This window comes from Lingula anatina, chromosome 1 (genome assembly GCF_051362555.1).
Source record: "Lingula anatina isolate TDL-2025a chromosome 1, LinAna3.0, whole genome shotgun sequence".
Taxonomy (NCBI): Eukaryota; Metazoa; Brachiopoda; class Lingulata; order Lingulida; family Lingulidae; genus Lingula; species Lingula anatina.
In genome coordinates this window covers 50,874,496-50,896,032 of record NC_141767.1, presented here as the reverse complement: position 1 = coordinate 50,896,032, position 21,537 = coordinate 50,874,496, and the positions used below count along the sequence as shown (strand labels likewise).

General features: G+C 36.0%; 2 protein-coding genes and 1 long non-coding RNA gene across 6 annotated transcripts in view; all 3 read left to right on the top strand.

The window, feature by feature from the left end:
• Positions 1–130: 130 nt before the first annotated feature.
• Positions 131–6,424, top strand: LOC106153689 (uncharacterized). The gene is made up of 9 exons (XM_013527718.2): positions 131–644; positions 985–1,128; positions 2,012–2,138; positions 2,396–2,460; positions 2,867–2,966; positions 3,151–3,317; positions 3,511–3,666; positions 4,615–4,788; positions 5,170–6,424. Exons 1-9 carry the CDS (start codon positions 483–485, stop codon positions 5,494–5,496), a joined length of 1,422 nt encoding a protein of 473 aa, XP_013383172.1. The 5' UTR covers positions 131–482; the 3' UTR covers positions 5,497–6,424.
• Positions 6,425–10,528: 4,104 nt separating this feature from the next.
• On the top strand, positions 10,529–11,559 carry LOC106153690 (uncharacterized). The gene is made up of 3 exons (XR_001237443.2): positions 10,529–10,958; positions 11,237–11,295; positions 11,498–11,559. It is a non-coding gene; the product is annotated as an uncharacterized LOC106153690 (long non-coding RNA).
• Positions 11,560–15,296: 3,737 nt separating this feature from the next.
• Positions 15,297–21,537, top strand: part of LOC106153691 (alpha-2C adrenergic receptor-like) — a 28,334-nt gene continuing 22,093 nt past the window's right edge. For 2 of the 4 annotated variants that reach the window (XM_087000662.1, XM_087000658.1), the window contains exon 1: positions 15,297–15,752. The gene's annotated coding sequence lies outside the window, so the exon portion shown is untranslated. Of the gene's footprint in view, positions 15,759–21,537 lie in introns of all 4 variants that reach the window. The other 2 variants (XM_087000659.1, XM_087000656.1) reach the window with 1 other exon arrangement.

Below are 21,537 nucleotides of genomic sequence, written 5' to 3'. Positions count from 1 at the left end.
ATGCAGCAAAATTACTTAAGCAGACCAACACACACCTTAAGAAAGTTGTATTCTATCATATACTTAATAAACTTGTGAATTTTTACTTTGGGTATGGGCATAACTGTCCAGACAAGATCAACTGACATTTTCCTTTCCCATTCATTGAATCGCTATATCTCATGCTAATATAGAACAAAATATTATGGATGCTACTAAATAGACTTGGTTTGGAAGTCAAACCATGTATAATGCTTATAATGGCTCACAAAGAGTTGCGCTTTAGATTCTAAGACTTAATTTCACGATGAAAAGTTTATTGTTATTGTTTCCACATTCAAATAAACTAGTAACAAAAGCAGAATTCAAGGTCTCAACAAAAGCACAATACGTTATAAATAATCAATGAAAAGGGCAAGCTAAAATGGTTGTATCGGTGACCAGTTGTGCCATGGTAACTAGAGAAGCCATGCCCCATTGTATTACCTGTCGACCGCTGAGTAATGGACGGACAACTTGATAATCTTTTACAAGAGCAGAAACAACAAGCACTTCAGCTGATAGAGGAGCAAAGAAAACAGACTGCTCTTCTTCTGAAGATAGTGGAAAATACAACAGATGGTGAAAAAATACATAGAAATAGAAAATATTTTGGTGGTGAAAAGGTAGGTGTCCACTATAGTGACTCTTGCTGACTGGTTTCCGATTAGATTGCTTTTAAATGAGCTGTGTCAATCCAAACATATCAGATGTGGAATTCTCTTTAAGTGATGTTACACCGTATACTCGGTAATAGTATCAGGCCCCTGAAGCAGAAGGCCCGCTAGCTTACTTGGCATTTTCCTCAGTTTTCGATCTTACATATGCCAGCCTTTTGGCCTTACCTGCCTAGCATTTAAGGTTAATTTTTTTTAGGCAGCTACATGTAGAGCACAATGACGTCTGGGGCAAAAATGAGCATTATAATTCAATTTTCGAGTTTTGAGCATGATATTATATTTCTAGGTGGTTGTCGAATTGAGAACCAGTTTTATTGCAGTAGGCGACATCAATGATGCCCACCAGGAGTTTTCAGCTGATGTATACATTGAGGCAAGGTGGAAGGAGCCGTTACTGGTGCAGAAAGATGGCTCACAGTTAGATGCAAAGGTGATTCCTTTTTATTTCTAATCAGAGTAAAAATGTGTACTAGGGAATTGAAATTTGGCATACAGATAGCCATACATAGTTTTACTGATTCCTCACTATTGAAAAAATCTTTCTAGTCCTAGGATTTTCCAATGCAGAGTAAGGTACTTATAAAATAGGTAAAGTGAAGGAAATTTGGTTGACAAATATGGGTTATATGAAAAGAACAATTAAATAATTTTTCAAAAGCATATACAGCAAATATGGGTTATATGAAAAGAACAATTAAATAATTTTTCAAAAGCACATACAGTAAAACTTGATTTGCAAACATTTGCTTTGGTGATGACAAAAAAAATTAAATAAACAAATAAATAAATAAAACATAATTTCCCCAAGATCTGCTAGTTATAGTCCTTATTTCAGTTCAATTTTTTAATTCAATTTGAAAGTTTGTTTTTAAATGTTACACTTTTGAACCTATCTAAGATCAAGATCAAGTCAAAACACTGTTCACATGGTAGTATACCAGCTGATCTTAGTCTTGTGTCAACACAGGTCAGTCCTTAGTGCAGTTATCCAGAAACAGCACAGAATTTTAAAATGGGTAGAAATCATGCCATATTTTGTAATCATCCTAGGGTGTCCTCAAGCAGTGTAAAATGCATGTGGAAATACTCAAAAGGAAGTAATTTTGGCTGACAAATATGTGCAGTATGTGAAAATGATTTGATACAATGTTTCTCAGTGCTTTCTGCTGAAGTGTGTGTGTGTGTGTGTGTGTGTGTGTGTGTGTGTGTATATATATATGCAGTAGAACTTGACTTAGACCCTTAATAAAATACAAAATATATATATATATTTGAATATAATGAAGATATTATTTTGTTTTCACAAACAAAAGGATGTAGACTGGGATGAACACTGGGACCCACGCATCGTGGTCATAAATGAGGTGTCCACGTACAAAAAGAACAGAATGCATCAGCTGACATATGAAGATGGGGATGGCATTCCAGTTGTGATATTAGGTAAATTGATGCATATCCGTCAACGGTACTACTGCAGATCTGATGCTGAATAAAGAAAATGATGAAGTCTGCAGATATCTGTTATCAAATGGCTCTATGTAAAGCTGAGTTTCTCAGTGGACAAGTAATGATTTTTGCTGAACAGAATTACAAATTATGCAGTTGTGATCAGAATGTTGTTATTCATGCAATAAATGTGTAAAGCAAAGCAAAGAGAGATTGCATGTTTAACTATGCTATTGAATTTTTTTAATCAGGTATAAGAATCAATGCAACATTCAAAGAAAATTTGGAACTATTTGATTTTCCTCTGGATTATCAGGTAAGACAGTTTGGGGGGACATGAACTCTTGTCATATGTCAAAAATAAGTCAAATATTCTTGCATATGAATATTAATTTCTAGTCATAAACTTTTAATTTTTTTTTTTTTTTTACTTTCTGTCACCAGTTAATAGGTGGTTAAAAAAATTATTTACTTTTGTAAGTTAATGTAATTTTATTCATTTTTTGTTCTTTTTATTATGTTGCTTATGATTCCTGCTAAATTTCTGAAAGATATATGTATCAGTATGATGTATTTCAGTTTTATAATTTGTTTAAGTATTTGTAGAATTACAAACATCAATCAGAAATTTATTTGTAATTTGGCTTAAAATAATTGGGAAAAAAAGAAGTACCAGTATTGCTGCATGCATTTAATCTCAATATTTCTCATTGTGTCTATAGAATCTTACTCTGCGCCTAATGTCTGACTGGCCCAACACTGAGCTGGAGTTTGAGAAAAGTATGACCAATATTGATAAAATCAGGACTGATAACTTCTCAGGTATTTTCTTTTTCTTTAAAGGTCAGGTCAGATGCCTTTTAAGATTAACACATAATGAGAAACATCATGGTTATCACCAGTGCCAGTAATTATATAAACAATGTTAATGCATATTAGGTTTTTAAATGAGAAAAATGTTCTTAAACAATGCTGATTTTTTAGCTTAGATATTTTTCTTAACCAGCAAGGCAGCAGTGGGTACTGAAGTGCTATGTGAATAGTCAGAAGATCACTTATAACTCATCAGATAATCATGTATCATGGGATCAAAGTGTGTACCCTATGTATGAAAGTGGAGTGCAAGTTACGAGAAGAGCAGGCTTTTATTTTTGGAATGTTTTCTTGGTTTTGGTGAGTATGTAAGTTGATATAGAAAGATTAAAAAAACATATTTATATATATTTTTATACAGTTTGATTTTACATGGGTAGCGATTTTGAAAATAGCTCTCTATGTAGATTTAATCAAAGTATTTTGATTATGGAGTTGTTGATAACAGATGCATTTATTAAAAGATTCATTATTTTTCATATTATATTTTCAGTTCTGTATTATGTTGCTCACATTTGCATCATTCACTGTAAATAGAGCATCTCCTAATGACCGACTTGGTGTGACACTGACCCTCCTGTTGACTTCTGTGGCCTTCAAGTTTATTGTAACTTCCAGTCTGCCAGCTGTCTCCTACCTTACATTTTTGGTAAGTGATAGATACAACACTCGTCGCCCAGCTGTAAGTAAAATATTACAAGTGTATTGTGCTGTCTGCGGCTCGACAATACACAAGTAATTTTTTATGTACAGCTCAGCGACGAGTGTTGTATCTGGCTTAAACCATGGCCTCTGATTGGCTACTACACTAGTGAGTAATGTGAGTGCAACAGACCATGGAACGCACTCGTACATGACGTGTTTGTATGTCGAATACAGCACGGCCGAGTCTTGTGTTCTACATGCTGGTTTAAGAAGATTAACATGCACAAAACACTTGGTAGCAAATGTATGACTGTGTTCAAACCAGGACCGCCCAACTATTCCTGATTGTTTTTAGGCTTACTAGATCAATAGGAGGTCTAGAGCACTTCACCCTTTTTACATACAGACTTTAGTTTTCTGTATATAATCTGATCACTGTATTGGCTTGTCTGGATCATCTCTGATGCCCTTGCCAGTGCCACTGTTGATGCCATTGTTGTAACTGTTTTGCAAAAATGTAAGTTCAGTTTGAACATTAGCATGGTCATATGATTTTAACAAAAGTTTTTTTGGCACATTTTAGGCCGATTTTGAGTCTAGAATTGTCCTGGTTTGACTTTAACATATTATATAATGCCTCAAATCATATGAATATAGTGCTTTTTACTCCATTAAATTATTTACATCAGCATTCAGTGTGATACTTCAGATTTACTTAAAATATATTTATTTGCTCTTGTGCATGACTTTTTAAAAACCAGCATTTCTAGTGCAGAATTTTTAGTGAAAAAGTACTCAAAGAACTCCAGATGCATTTTGCAAAATTTATAGCATGCAAGCACTCAAAGAACTCAAAAGGGTCTTCAAAGAGTATGGCTATATAACAATATTTTCATTCAAATAAAAATGCTGTGCTTGGCTAGATTTTACTATTATCACTATATCTTTCCAGGATTTGTTTGTAATTGGTTGCCTTGTGATCCAGTTTCTGATAGCAGGGGAGAATGCAATTGTAGCATTACTGCAGGCTGACTCAGCACTTACCTTTGACATAGCATCAGCTGCAATAATTGGAGGCTGCACAATTGCTTTTCAAGTTATTATGGTATTCTGGCTCTTCATCAAGGTATGTTTTAAAGACTATTCTTTGATTTCAATAAAATATGTATAAGTAAAGCCTGTAAAGAGATTTCAGTTCACCTTGATCAGCACCTGCTACTCTGTACAGTACTGTACTGTAAATAAATTTTGAAACTTGTTTGCAAGAAAGTAAAAGTAGAAACATTTATATGCAGTCCTGTTGCCAGCAATCTCAAAGGTGCATTTTATTTCTGAAAAAGTGGACTTTTCACCATGAAACCTCCATGTGCCTATACCAAATTTAACTCAGCAAAAAGGGCAGTTAGCTCAGAACTCCCCCCCCCTCCCAGATATTTAAACAATATATATTACTTATATGGAGAACACACTGGTCCTACACATGACAATATTAATTTGTTTTGGACAGATATATAAACGCAAGAAGATACTTGCTAAAAATTGCAAAAAGTATGAGGAACTTTGTACACAGATTCTTGAAAACAGAAAAAGAAAAGAAATTCAGCAAGAAGAGTTAAAAAGAAGGAAAGAAGAACTGCACAACCAAATGCAAGTGTATGTGTCAAAGGTACAGGAACAACAGCCAAAGAGAAAAAAGAGAAAGTCTAGATCTTCTAGATCCAAGTCCAGACTTGAAAATAAGGTAGCTAACACTTCAGCTGAGGGGGCATATATGGATATGCAATTCAACGACAATGGAGAGACTGTGGATGACCCAAAGAATCACTCAAAATAATAGAAAATATGGGTCCTTTTTTATGACAATATATATATATATATATATATATATATATATATAATTTTTTTAAACTAGATTATAATTACGGGTAGCCTCTGTTCTGCGGGACATAAACAAAAAATTAGGTTGATATTGTGAAGTTGGATGAAAGCTTGGCAGGAGCTTGTCATTTTTTTATAACTTTTTATAGATGACATATGAACATTCCATGTTATGAAAATTATTTTTATATATTTGTAAGTACTGTAGAACAAAACTTTGATATTGCATCTGTGTGGGCTGGTTTTCTTTTTTGATTTTGATAAAAACAGTATTTGAATAAGGGCCAGCCATTGTTAACAATACATGGGTATCATCAGATATAACCTTAAGGAAGCTGATGGCAGTGCCTGATGTCATACCTGAGGAAAAAAAAGTGCAGAGAATCCACAGGAAGTGTGATTAATGTTTAAGCAATAAGGGTGAAATTCTATGCACCAGGAATGTTATTTTAGAAAGCAATATAAAAAAAGACATGCAAAATATAATGAAAAATATCTGTGGATAAATTGTCAGCTTTTATTCTTTGCCACACTACATTCAATGGTCCTCCATTTTTTCTGGCCCCTCTCTTCTCCAATTCCAGCTAAAATTCTTGCTTAATCTGAAACTCATTTGCAAGAGTGAGTTTGGACTATCTTGGATGATGCCCATTGTATATACCTATTCTATTTATCTTAACTGTACATTCAAATGGGTACACCGTGCCTTTTATTTTGTTTTAATTGCACTGTTATGAATTTTTTACAATCATCTTTGTATTCCTATTTTGAACACATTTATGAAAGCACTGTGCCAAATTAGATTTGGGAGATATATTTTGTTTGAGTTGTTGTAATATTTTCTTGTCAGCACCAATGAGAATAAAAAGTAAACGTAAGGCTTACCTTAAAAGTGTTTGTGTTGGATTTTTCCACATGTGAGTCGAAATTTACCAATACAATATCATCGATGGATGTAAAGTGAAACCCTTCGTTCTACATAAATCTCGCATACCAGATGCACGCCCCCAACACCTGGAGACCTTTAGATCAAAGACAGCTTGACATTTCCACCATACTGCACTGCACTGACTCTAACTTGGCATGCTATGGCTACGCAGGGCGGTAAATTTTATTCTACGTAATTCTTATTACCAATAAAAGATACAAAGTCTGATTATTTTGATTTACTATCCTGCTTTGATTTATCCATTACATGCTGTATGTTACATATTTATTCAGCTGAGTTTGCTGGTAGTTACTTTGTTTGCGTAATACTACTCAGTGAAGTTCATTTGTGTGTATGTTTGTGTGTTTGAAACTGCGTTCATTTCGCAGCGTGATGGTTTTGCTTCTTTTTAATCTCACTAAAACCTTTGTATTATGTTTGTATTGTGGTATGTGAACTGTCTTTGAAACATATTTAATCCCCTTTTTTCAAATTAACCCACGTGCGGTTAAGTCATTATCTAATATCCAACGTAAAGATGCGTTGATTTTATTATTGGCGTTTTATATCGAATGGCAAACTGTATACTACCGGGTGTCTTTGCCCGCCAGCGGTGCAGGAGGACGTGGGTTCCATCCTTTCCGGGGACATGCCAGTCCTTCGTAAACGGCACCTGTTGTCTTCTCGCTTAATATTCAATATTTAATGGATGAAGCAGGGATAAAGTACCTGCTCTGGCAGAGGTACATATTGTTAACATGTTATCTTTCAACATGACATACGCTGGACTGTATCTTTCCCCTGGAGGTGAGAACGTCTACAGCATGTTTGAATCAAAGCCAAAAACAGGCCAGGCATATTGTAAAACGCAGATCACCCAAACCCAATACAGAGGTGCATTTCACATGCTGAAGTGTACAAAAATAAAATTGTATGAATTCAAAGTTGTATTCAATTTTTAAAAACATATATGTGTATAGAACAAAAATCCACGACTGTCTCAATTTAAATTCAAATTTTATTTTTTACCATGTCTTAACATTAATGGTAATGTATGTTCCGGAAACGTATGGTAACGTATGTTCCGGGTCATTTAATTTTAAATTTTATACCGCGTTCCGATATATTTTGTAGTGATTCACTCATGGTAAATTATACATGACGTAAGGATGTATTTATATAAATATTTAAACTGTAACTCAATGGATTTTGTGTCATGGCTAATACTATGTTCCCCATGAAAAATTGTCAAAAAGTTTCATTTTGTTCCAGTACTTGGTGCAACAGAAAACGGTGTTTTCTGTTGCTGACCGAAAAATATATTGTGATTCCATGATAGTTTGACATTTCTTATATAATATTTGGATCACGAGGGGAAAAATAATTTATATAATGCTTATTTTACTGTCGATAGGGTTTTTTTTATATTCAGTGACAAGCAAACTAAAATCGCTCAAAACAATTAACTGCTCTATACAGAAGAATATTATAATTTTTTAAAAAGATCAAAACCATTGACGATTGAATTTTCAAAGTGAGTAAAAGGTTTCACAGCTGGACGTTTTGCATTTGAGACAGTAACGTATGTTCCTTTTTGGGGATAGTCGATGAATTATTTTTTTATTATTAATGGTTCCAGGAAACTGAAACTTTGGTACCAACTTCTTCATGTCGCACCCTAAAATTATTAAACATAGTTTGCAATCTGTGCACTTAATATTTTAAGAGCATGCCTGCGACCTCAATTGCACCTCTTTATTGGGTTTGGGTGAGATACGCAGTGTAACGCGGTATATCATAGCCAAAGTTTTCGTAACAGTTTGATGTAATTATTACCCGCATATAATAAACGACTTCCACTGAGTAATTTGACCTTAATGTTGCACTTGTACAGCTGAGTACGTTATTGACTACAGTAGAACGAACATATATTTTGCTTTCAAACTAAGCAAATAAAAAAGAAATAATGCGAGTACGTGATAAAAATGATGCTTGGTTTAGACTTCCTTTTATGGCACTTGCTTCAAGAGTAAACGGCCAGAAACCCCTCAACCACCTGTCACTCGGAAAAATGAAACACCGACAGATGATCGGATAACTGCTTGAAAGCGAATTGAAAAATGACAGAAAATTGAATTCTGTCAGCTACAAAAGACTTCGCATTCTTATTTTCATCTCTATGAATTTGTAGTAATTGATTTCATCTGATCTCGAGCACCATATTGACAATTTGTTTGCAAAGGAATATGTGGACCGTGCACCCCAGGATGAGAAACAAATATGAGATGAGAGCAACTGATGAGTGTTTCTGACATTCACGCATCCATATTTATTCCTAATCTAAATGTCAGACAGAAATCTGAGGGGAATGACAGCAACTGAGGTGGGATTCCAAATGGTCATTTGATTACGTTAAAACGCCAATCAACATTTTGCTAAAGCTTCTGACATTATTGCGTTTCAAAGAACTTAATTTCGGGAAATTGAAATGATTTCCAGTTCGCTAGTTAAACGTGTTATATATCGCTTTCGTTCATTTCTATTCTCAGATATTGAGGCCTTAGTAGTAAAGTTGCCGAAAAATCACTCAGTTGTGAACTACACTTGAAATCGCAATTCAACTTAATGCAGGTTCAGAGTGATATTGTTCGAGAGTAGAAGTCGAAGTAAGCATTTAAATATTTCGAAGCAACTGTCGGAAACTCCTCATCACGGTTAATGGAAGTGTATCATTATACCATTCAGATTAGAAATACTGCGGAAAACTGATCCTACCAAAAAGTAACCATTCATATAAGTCTATATTTGACATTGCTTCACTGGAACCAAGTAAGAAGCAGCGTTTGTTTTCTAAAGTGGTTTCATGCCATCTGTATCTCAAACTGCTGCCGCTGCCGTTTCAGTTTTTTATCAATGGGCCAATATGCTACAGCATTAAATATATTGCTTATTGCTCTTCATCTATTGGTGCTTGATATAAACTAGTATTAAATTGGACACTTTTCATAGATCTGTTTCCACGGTATAACACCCTAACTCATATGGGTATGTAAAAACATGTCGTTTAGTCAGAGCATATAAAACTGTTTTCGCCTCATCTCTACCATTTTAGTATATATCTGGATACAATCAAATTCATCAAACTATTCTTTGCCACTGGCATAGAAATTAGAAACCAGGCGATCGCTTAAATGGACACAGGCCTTAAAAAGACAGAAATGGCCAGGCATCCTCAAGCATATCAACAGGAAAGCCATAAACAGAATTCCACGGAGAAGAGTTATTAGTGGCATTGTCAATCCGGGCGATTATGCAGATAGACACTGCCTTACTAATGATGGATGTGCCAGTGTTTTCCTCATGGCTAGAGGAATACGGACCAAATCTGCCAGATCCATAGTTGAAGAACTATAGGCCCAACATTCAAATCGAATTTTCCGCCAGTCTGAAAGGCAGACTGCTGGAAATAAGTTTAGAGCGTCAGCAACCCCCCAAATGAAAATACGTGCATTATTTGTCTGGATATTTATTATTTATGCTATAACATTACGTAACTTAATTGATTCAATATTTTCTAATGCTACGTTATTACTTTACACTATTCTTTTACTGGGGGGGGGGGGGGGGGGGGGATGGGGGGGGATGGGGGGGGGGGGGGGCTTTCAATAAAAGTGTACTTCACCGGCTAAATTTCGAACACCATATTTGTGTTTTTCCTTTATTTCGCTTGTTAATGAGGAGGCATAAATATGTGCAGAGCGAGACGTATGGTAAAGAACCCCAATACCAACACATGATCCCCTCACTAACAGATCACGGTGCGGTTTTCAGACTCTTTTTAGTGGCCCAAAGGAGTCATGTGGTTTTTGTGGTTGAATATGAACAGCTACATATTTTTTCCACCAACAGAACATTTTGGTTAAAGCAAAGATACACATGTGGACAATGCGTGGACAAAATATAGCTTTAAAACAAATAACTCCCAGTACATTTATATAAATTACGACATGAGCAGGCAAAAATCGACAACAAAGTCTGTTTATCCCTTATCAACAGTATGCCACATGACAAAATAGTCATTTTCCTCGCTCGTTTCACTTACATCTTAGATATTTGCAATGTTTTAAGTCATATGCAAAATAGTTATTATTGTACCCAATAGAAAGCATGTGTTTCCATATGTCACATGTCATTGCTCCTAACACTTAGTGTATGATTATCAGAGCGTTGATTAGAGTACTACTCACCAGTCATATGGCCTAGTGGACAGTGAGGTGTAAGTCAGATATACTAGGACACCACTTGTGAGTTGGGAGTTGGTCTGTGTAGCAGGACAGCTGAATAGTAAAGGAGTTTGCTGGCATGGCATAGCCTCTACTTATGGCCACACTGTCAAGTTGAGGATTTAGCTAAGACAGCATTACCTTGCAGTTGAGTTTCTACCTGGGCAGCTAGCATACAGTGTATAAAGTAAAAAAGTTGGCAACAATGTAAGTTTACATTGTTTTATAGTATAATTCATGTTTAGAACATATTACTGGATTTTTTTATTGTTAGCAGTGCATAAAGAACAGGGAGTTTTACGTTATACTATAATTTGAATTTAAGTTTACGTGTATTGTGTTAATATATAGTTAATAGTGTAAGTTTAAAAGTTTAATGAGAAGAATGTGTATATTAGATATCATTGAATATACTGGTGTAGTGAGAATAATCATTCAATAATGGTACGTCTGGAAAAAATAGTTAAGATGTGCTTATATTATAGGTTGGTGACCTGTATGATAAGAATGTGTCTGCAGTGTGAACTATAAGTTGACATACATGGTACGTGTACTGTTGAAATATTGTAGATGGTTATATATATATATAATACATTCAGTAATTACACGGTCTCAGATAAAAGTAGCTGCTTTGTACTGTATTATAGTGTTTGATTTAAATAAACACATGTTGTAATTGTATATTATTAAGAGTCAGAAGTTAAATATTATTTAGAATAAATTCATATTGTTTATTGTTCTTACAGGATGCAAATCTGGAAGCCTTATACTTATGATACCAGTATCTCAATAAACGTTTATGCAGTGACAGCTGTGTTTGTCTGGTTACACTATGATTTACGGAAAATTCACAATATGACGAGGTGCACCAATCTTTCTGGGCAAAAATATACAGAATGCATGCATTACTACTAGTACATGTATATTATGCTACATTTTACTCTATCTATGTTTCATTATTCACCCAGTAAGCAGTTAAGTTTAAAACTTGCACATTTTGAATTTGAAAATTCCATTGCTTTGCCAAAAGGACGCGCCAGACTTCAATACAGTAAGAATGCACAACAGGAGCCATAGGCTGTACCCTGCAAACACAGAACGTTTTATAAAGTAACCATAACGTTACCATAAACCTAATGGTAACGTTATAATAACGTTCTGTGTTTGATGGGTGTGTGGTAAAAGAGAGCTTTGCTGGGGCTCCGTATCTCGAAAGGTTCGCTATGTTGCGCACGTGAGCAAGTGTCTCGATTCCATGGCCCCGTATCTCGAAATAGAATCGGTTATGGAATCGAGACACTAACGCACGTGCGCAACATAGCGAACCTTTCGAGATACGGAGCCCTGGTGACAAGAACATATTCCAGTGCTGCTGCTTTTCTACTGGGCTTTAAAAGGTGATCGCATAACATAAATAAACCAACGATAACAGATAACTAAAGCGGGGACAATTACTTTCCATCTATAAAGATACATGTATTTGCGCATGCGTTGAGCCTGGTTCCAACAGAGTGCCTCGGTGAACTTTCGATTGAGTGGTATATTATATCCTTAACTTTCTATAAAGACTGTTCGACTCTTAGGATCTTTTATGAAAGCAAAGCGAGATCAATAGAATGAATCTAACAGAGCCAGATATATGCTGAAAAGACAAATTGCAGAGTTTGCTTTCATTTACGACTGCAGGTTTCAGTAAAACTTTTGAACCCGAAATTTACAGAGTGGGCCCTACAACTTTTTTCCTGAAATTTCAATTTGATTTGTTGAGCAAATCAATTAGTTTTGACATAAACGTATTGGTTTGACTATCATGTTCATTGTCATTGAGTTGGAGTTGCAACCATATACTGCCAGTAAACCCCTGGTGAATTCTTTGAAGATTAAATATTACGCGGAGTGAATAATAAAGTTACCTTTCCAAAGAAAATTCTATTAAATGGTAAGCCATTTTACGTTTTCTGAATGATAACATTTGATGTTCTCACTTCTTAGTTACGTATAGAATGTGATGGATTACTTAGATAATGAGATAAAATATCCCAAATATGTGTGTTGTCTGGCATTATGCTGTATAATACTTCTAATCCCAATCATCAGGGACTTAAATGATCACGTCTCATAGCACTATAATTGGATTGATGCACTTGGTATATTAATCAAATGAAAAAAATATTTAATCTAGAGAGGCACGATGGTATGGGTTGCCTCAATTGGTGTAACAGTGCAGGAGACCAGCAGAGTTGTTTTGATGATGATGATTGCCACAGTGACGTAATGGCAGTCTGGATCGGAATTCCTCGACGTACTCATGTAGCCTATATACTTGTAGTCCCAAGATGTCCTTGTGATGGTAGACACTTTTGATGAATGGTGCATGTGCCTAAGTGCTTTACATATGCTTTACATATCCATACATGTATTTATGTACGCAAAAAATTCCACATTTACTATAAAGACAGCATGGTATGCCTAAAGAAATAACCCATCTATCGCCTAGCCTATGGGAACCCTTAGACTAGATCACAGATCAGACCGCATGAGTGTTTACAAACTACTTTCTCAATGTTATCAGCAGATGCCATACAGACACAAGAAAGCCTGTATCTAAACGTGCTACTAACTACGGTATGATTAAAAAATTCTCTAATATCCACATTGTTGAAGAAACAATAAAAAAATTTAACGTCGCTTCCAGATATGTCAAATGACTGTGTCCTCAAATCTGATCATTCTATAAACTTCCCTTACCTATACAGCACTTAATTGATTGGATGGTGTTTTGAAAGCAAACAAAGGATGCCAGCGAACTTTAATCTCGTTATTATCATCTTAGAAAACCGTAGTTATAGATCGAGGACACATACAAAGGTTATCGCGCAGAATCCCGTAAAGTCTAGTAAGCATTCACTATCTCGGATTCACCATCTTTTATAACGCGTGAAAAGTTGTTTCAATATTAAGGTCTTTTTAGTTCAGCATCTTGTTTATTACTGTAACGCTTTGTATAAAAAGGTCAAAAAAGACCAAAGAGATTTCCCTTCTTTATCGGCCTTAGCAATGAACCTTTGACCACCCTTATAAGACTTTAAGAATGTTTTGTATTGATGTTTCTCTCGGACATATAAGGTACAAGTTTGTAAATAATGATATTTAGAATGCACAAATATCCAGTTTGACAAGCATTTGTTTTTTTTTTTAATAACGCTAAAGACCTTGTTAGTTAACGGTCTACGGTAAATTCTTTAACAGGTTTGAAATAACAGCACAAAGATAGCAAAGGAAGTTGGTTGCTGAAAGGGAGCTGAGAGGAGGTTTTTTTTGCCTTGGTTGCAGAATTGATGCACAGTGATCGGCCACTGTTCTCCACGTAATTATTAGATGGAATTTTGACTCTACACCCTTGGTTAAAAAAGTTGTCCCACCTTCAATCCTATGTGCTTTTGCTTACAAATGATCGTATGGGAGCTGTAAACCGTTTTAAATAGTGTTTTTGTTCCATACACCATATTTAACATGACTTAGGGTTAAAAAAGCCCAAATACCGGTAAAGATGTCCATAACTATACCATTTATTCAAATTAAGAACAAACGCCCCCCTTAAAGATGATTTTCCACAGTGATTTCGATAGCAACACATAGGACTAATGGTGGGGCAACCTTTTTGACCCAAAGTCTATCTACAATGCTACTCCCCTCATGGTACCTTCCTTGGTTGACCATTTCCACCCATTGAACGCTGGTTATTTTGACTGCGGTGTCTCCAAGCCAGCATTTCGACTACTTTGTAAATGCTTCTGCTTCTCTTCTGCTTTCCGTGAACTACTTTGTTGCATCACCTTACTTTTATTTTACATGATGATCTGTTTATCAAATTGCACAAACAGTCGGATTTGGAGTCAAACAAATTGCTTTGAGAGCAAAGGCACTTTTCGCCAGTGGCAAAGAAACGTAGGGTCACAGCTAGCTTTAAGACATCCTCTAAACTTGCCTATTCTCCAATAGATCTTTAATTCGCAAATCCTGGACCAATTAACCCTTTAGTAGAATTAATCTAACATCGCTGGCTCCATGCATAGGTTATTATAGAACGATCCTTCTTTTTCTAGTCGCGGTTCTTGCATAAGTCGGCTGTTGTAACCTTCTGTATTGTGTCAGCCAGGGGCGGACCCACCAGGTTTACGGCCTCCTGCCTACAGCTGCATAAAAAAAGGCACAAAGGTCGTAGCCCTGTGTGAAGGGCGTCTAACTAGCTTCAGTCTTAAAATCATGAACAATTAGATGAGGTAATGTTTTCACCTCAGTTTGTCTGTTCGTCTTTTTGCTCGTCACCACTCTAGCTCGAAAATGGGTGGACTTTGATTATTTTTTTCAGGATACGTCAGAAATAGACAAACAAAAAGTAATTGATTTTGGTGATAACACATTAATTAATTAAGCATTGGTTAATTATAAGTTAATTATTTTCTTGGCGGAAGTCTGCGCTCTCTGAGTGCTTTTCTAGTTTATCATCGCGACAAGACATGCGCACTTGCTCACAGTTTTCGTCTGGTGAGTGATTTTTTGCAGAAACACGGTTTTCTGAAGATGGGGCAACCGATTTTGAGTCCTGGTATTAATCCTACTGAGCACCTGTTTCATGAATTGGAGTAAGCATTGCAGAGGAGAATCAACCCCTTTATCGTCTGGACCAACTCCATTGTCGTGAAAATGATTAAAATGTAGTCATTTAAACCACCCAGTCATAGCTCAGCGTTCATGGCCTCTAAAGAATATAATTATATACCGGAATCCGCCCACGGAACGTCAATCAATTGTCGTCGGCGTGCTCGTCGCATGTGCAAAATTTGTCTTCTGAGTGGCTGCTGAGGCCGATCATTTCTTAGCAGTTCTGCAGCAAGGGACAAACTACTATATGCCTTTCTCGCCAGAGCAACTGAAATACCCAAGAGCAGAAATGCACGCTGTGCACCGCAACATGGATAAGAATTCAAGCAATATTTGGTAATGGTAGGTGGTCTTGGTGTTGCCTGTGCCGTAAAATTGGTGTGGTGTTTCGATTGTAATTAAAAGTTTATTTTTGTAGTGATCGCGAAATGGTATACGTATGTAGACCTTGGCGATAATTAATTAGAGACTGTGTGCACTTTGGACCAGCACAATAAAATGTTTGCATTTATCCACGTACATATTTTATTTAGTGGTTAATTGATTCAGCTAGTGCACGTAGGCCCTTAAAATTCGTGTACCGCTCTGTGCTCAATGAAATAGATTTATCAGTCTTGAACCGCGATACAATTGATCTGTTCACATGAAAGAAGCTCATTAGTGACCATCTGATTTGTTCTTTGTTATCGTTAAGGTGAATAAAATAAAGATACTTGAGTGCTTTTCACATCAAGCGAGAGATTGACATCTTTATAGCCTGACTACGACGAAAGAGAGACCTTAACGGAGACCTCGCGCTCGGCAAGGTCAATAATTAACTTCCGCCTGAACAGCTACAAGCGAAATTGTCAAATCGAGTACCCCCCCACCCTCCTCCCTGCAACTGAACTACTCTCATATTGAACCGGTACAGCCTGTCAAACTATACCGCACGATGTCAAGATGTGAAAAAAGACTGTGGTGAAAAACTCGATTTCAGAAGGCTTTAATTTGGTCGATTGACCTGCACATAAACACAATACGAAGATTTATTAGGCCTATATCGTGGAACTATTTTGCGCCGTTCAAGCTGTTCATGCTATAAGCAAAAGAAAATAGATAAATAATGCAACCCAAATGAGATCTTGTCGCCATTTTCTTTTAAAATATTAAGCGAGTCTAGATTGCGGTTACGTAGTGAATGGTTTTACGCTAGATGCGACATCAAAAAGATTTAAGATATGTTACTTAACAGTCAAAAAAAGTAAGAGATAGTTGGCAAAGATTGCCCTAAATAAATACAAAATTCTTTTATCATAGTTTATTTATTAATACATAGATACATTGTACTTGTGGTAAAGACAGATTAATTAATCAACAAGTATTGGATTCAGGACGGCTAATGATGGAACCAATATCAAGGGCTGTAGTTTCAGTTAAATGTTGGCTTGTCTGAATGCTTGAAAGTCTATTGCTCATGGGTAATGCAACAGAAAAGAAAATCACAATGAGTGTCGACAAGCTGGTCATTCATTCCCTTATGCACGAAGATGAAAGGACGTTCGAAGTCCCATATAATCATTACAGGTCAGGGTTAGTCAGGGAATTGGGGTTAGTATGTACCTGTACAAAGTAATGGGAAGCGGACTACGGTTCCTAGCGAACTACCATTCCTGTCACGCCTGAATAACTATTATATTGCCACTCAGTGAAGAATACCCGTTTCCTGTCGCAGGTTAAAAGAATAGAAAGTGTACATGTACACCAACATGCAATCTAGTCTGTTAAATATATTTATGATTAACACTGGGTAATTACTTATTATTACATTTACCAGTTGCGCCGTCAATACGTCAAACATGGTGTATGTTAGAACGGCTGTTCAAAGTTCAAAATGCCATTCATAGGAAAGAAAGGGGGTTTTAAAACTGTTTAAAGCATGTATTGAAATCAGTGACAAATAAATTGTTTGTTTTTAAAATGCTCTCCCAACCTTTCTATTGTACAATTGAACTCTTCTTGTAGTCTTAAACTGTGTCCTTTTGTCCCGAGAGAACGGCGCGGTTTATTTGAATATATATATGAAATCAAATATCAGGTATATAAAGGTATAAAGGTAACTGTTCCTTTTTTAATCTCTCTCTCTCTCTCTCTCTCTCTCTCTCTCTCTCTCTCTCTCTGGGTGTGTATGTATGTGTGTTTTTTTAACTTTTGCACTATTTTGTACTATAATAGAATTTTTATAAATTATATGATATATGAATGCGTTCTAAATTCAGAAATAATTATTCCCTGGCAACCCATCTTGATTTATAACGCAAGCTTAATCTGTCGAGCGATCAATTATTTCAAGAATGATTTGAAGACCTAGTCCTTTGTAATGGGAATTGGTCTTTAGAGTACTAATGGCTATGCCATATCGGGTTTCCTGGATTTTTATCTGATAATGCAAAATTAGTCGAAGGAAATTGATCAAAGTTTGTGAATTTTGTATATACAAGGTGCAAGGGAGATAACAGTGCCAAGCAGGCTATTACAGTCAAGGCATGTGCAATACTGTTTTTCAGTCATTATCATCCATCAACAGAAATCAAACCTAATGTAAAGGCATTTAGAATGCCATATCATTAAGCTAGTTGACATTGAAGTGTTCCAAAGCACCGTGGGTTTCAAGAACAATATTAATGGCATTTGTTTGGCCCTTAAAAGGCTTTTTGCCTTCCGTAAATTATGGAACATATACAGAGATTAAATCATAGCACCATTATTGGCATTTGGGAGCTGGAAACAACAGCAGTTTAGAGATAAGTATACACCATTCAGATCGACAAAATAAGATACTTTAGGGATTTGCAGCCGTTATGCAATCTAACTCGACTTATCACAATGACAATATAATATCTCTCTATATCCCTAAGATGGAATGTTTTTCATCACTTAAACCTCTACCTCTGGGGGGCGGGAAACCTATATTCCATGACAGTTAGTCCAAATCAACTTCTTGACACTTCTTATTTAGGAAAATCGAAATTACCCAGTAATGCCAGGCAGCCAATCTTTCATCGTCATCTTCAACCATGCACTGTGTTAGTCTTTAATTTGTATGTCATAAATGGTCCCCATGCCCTGTCTTGTTATGTTTTCACTAAAATCAATCACGCGTTTTTTTTTTTTTTCTTAGCTGCATCTGTTGCACGCTGAACATGTTGCACACTGTACGAGTATCGGTATGCCTTGGAGCTTAACCGGCTTAATCAGGAAGCGGACGCCTTTCCTTTATAGAATACTGATGCTTCTGACCGAATAACACTAATGTAAGAAGACGGAAGCATGGTTGAGAATTAGAAGTTTTATGGTATTGATAGCTTTAACCAACCCATAACTTATCCACTTAAATGTATCCACAATAAGGCAAAAACCGAGTCTCGGGTCCCTTGCTTTAATAAAATTAAGGGTGGAAGTTTCTTCCGAGTTTTCATTTTATCGGTGCTTTTATCGCGATGCTAAGAGATCTTCAGATTATCGAGAAGCTAAAGCGGCATAGTGAAAGATTGGGCTATGAACAGTTGTAACATTGGTACTACAAGTAGGTTTTGCCAACAAAATGAGGTCTTGTTAGAAATTAATTTAACACAAGTCAATGACTTATCGCATATAATAAGATCATTTTTCGTTCGGAGTTTAAATTCGAACTACATATTTTTTAATGATCGCCACAGATGACTCAATAGACATATATGGGCACATGCTCTCTCGGGCACATGGGTGTAATTTTAAACATAAACATTACACTGAAATAATCGTAATGGCACGTAAATTGATGTCCCATAATTCAAACAATATAAAAATTTCCGTTTTCTTGTATTATTTATTGAGACCCCATTACCATTGTCTGTCAGACGGGATGATGTAGAATACAACGAGTGTCGATAATTGTTTATTGGCCATATATAATTCAGGATTCGACGCTTATTTTCTTTTATGGACTGCGGCGAGACACATGTCAATCTATGATATTAATCACTGTTGATAAAATGAAAAATAACTAAACGTTTTTATGAAAAATCTACTACATGAAGTAAGAATTTTAAGTGATCACTAAGGAGCCGTATAAAAATGTAAGTTGTTGGGGTATTTTAATGGTCACGTTAGGTTTGTCAATGTTTTATTACCCACATCCACAATTTACACGATAATCGGTTGCCTAGTTGTTATTCAATAGTAAAATTAAATCTATGGGCACCCTTGTATCTATGGACAGCCTAGTACATACTGTAGATCTATGCGGTACCTCTTTGGTAGTGGCGTATAAGTTCTATTAAATACTGACCTTTTGTCGTTAAATCACGTTCTCAGATGAACTGACAAATAACAATGTAAATCACAAACACATGTGCCATAAAGGACATATACCTGTTAGCCACAATCACGCTAAAAGAGCCTTTATAAAATAATGGCTGTGGCTATTATCATATATCATATAATGTTCATGGGTGCTCAGGTAAAGGAGTTTGAGAAACCGACTTTTCCATTTTTACCCCAAAATTGCAATTATGACGTCACCCGTGAGATGAAATGTGTGTAAATGTGAAGTAAAATAGTCACTGAACACTGAAGACATATGTTTTTGAGTTTTTGACAAACGCTTTAAGCATCCTTAAGATCCTCTGAAAAATCTGTCGCACCCGATTGTTGTTCATATCTTTGTCAATAAGCATACCAGTTTTGGTGCTTAGCCCCTGAACCGAATTCTATCTACACCCGACAAGTATTATAAGCTTCCAGGTACTTCAACTGGAAAAATGACACATAAAGACAAAGCCAGCTCTCTGCCTATTAATGATATTTTGATCAGCAGTCTATAAGTATAAACCAGTAATGAGAAATCCAATAACACCGCCAAAATGAGGAGAAATGTTAGTTTTTTTCTGCACTGTAAAGCACACAACATTGTACCCTATATTTCAGGGTATATGTTCTTAAATAAATGCTAGAAAAAAACCCAAGGGCCACTGCATCAGGTGAATTTTTATGCACATGGTTTGATTTGAATCACGATTTGACCACATTCACGTTTTCCCATATGTCGGTTGAAGTGTCCCCAAAGCGTAACATGCTTCTGCAATTTGCTTATTAAAGATAAATCATTTCTAAAGTTCATCTTGGAACCAAGACTCTGATCGTGAATTGTGAAGTTATTTGCTTCACCATTCAACGATATACTATACTCGTTGAGTTATAATACCACAAGAAAGTGAGTTTGCAGCAAAGTTGTAACGACAAAAATAACTGGATAATATAGGTATAGAATAGGTTTTCATATTACAGCAGTTTATCCCCCCTCTTGTACCGTTACATAGTCAGAGTCACCTCGGTAAGACAGTAGACAAAGTCATCTCTGGATTATCGTCTTTCTATAGACTTGTTTACATTTATCGCCATATTTAAAAACTGGCCAATCGTTTTTCAGACGTAACCACTTTTTTCTTGAATTTGGATGTTGTGTTATCATCCAAATGATAATCCCGCTTGGTATTCTCTCAGAACTATGTTTTTAAGCATGTATAGCATGTTATGACATGTTTGATGCACGAAGCTAGGAAAATTTTGCCATTTCAAAATCTGAACATAACCATGCTTTATCAACACTCCATTATCATTTAATTGGGCACACAGCTGGACTTTACCTATCCTTTTGTTTCCCTTTTAGCGTTATAAAATTGAAAGCCAATTGTCAAGGACACTTTTTAGTATGTGATCTATGCAAAACCTCTATTTGTTTTGATGAGTAAGGAAAACAAAGACAAAGACAATGACCATTTATAATTGATAGCAAATTGGAAAAAGGGGCTTTTAGATTCGATCTCAACCTGAGGGAGAGGCATAATGACTGTATATGATAAGAGGACGCCTAATCACACCGCTTCGGCGTGGAATGAGTGTCAAGAAGCGAACACGAACTCACTACAACCCTGGAATTGGCGAATACATCACGTTTTGACATCAGAATTAAAAAGAAAGATATGTGTGGTCTATTATTGAACCCGGTCGTACCAGGGCAATAGTTATGGGACAGGTAAATGACTTAGGTTATGATATTCTCATGATAACAGAGTAGGACAGAGAAGTGGGAATAGTAGAT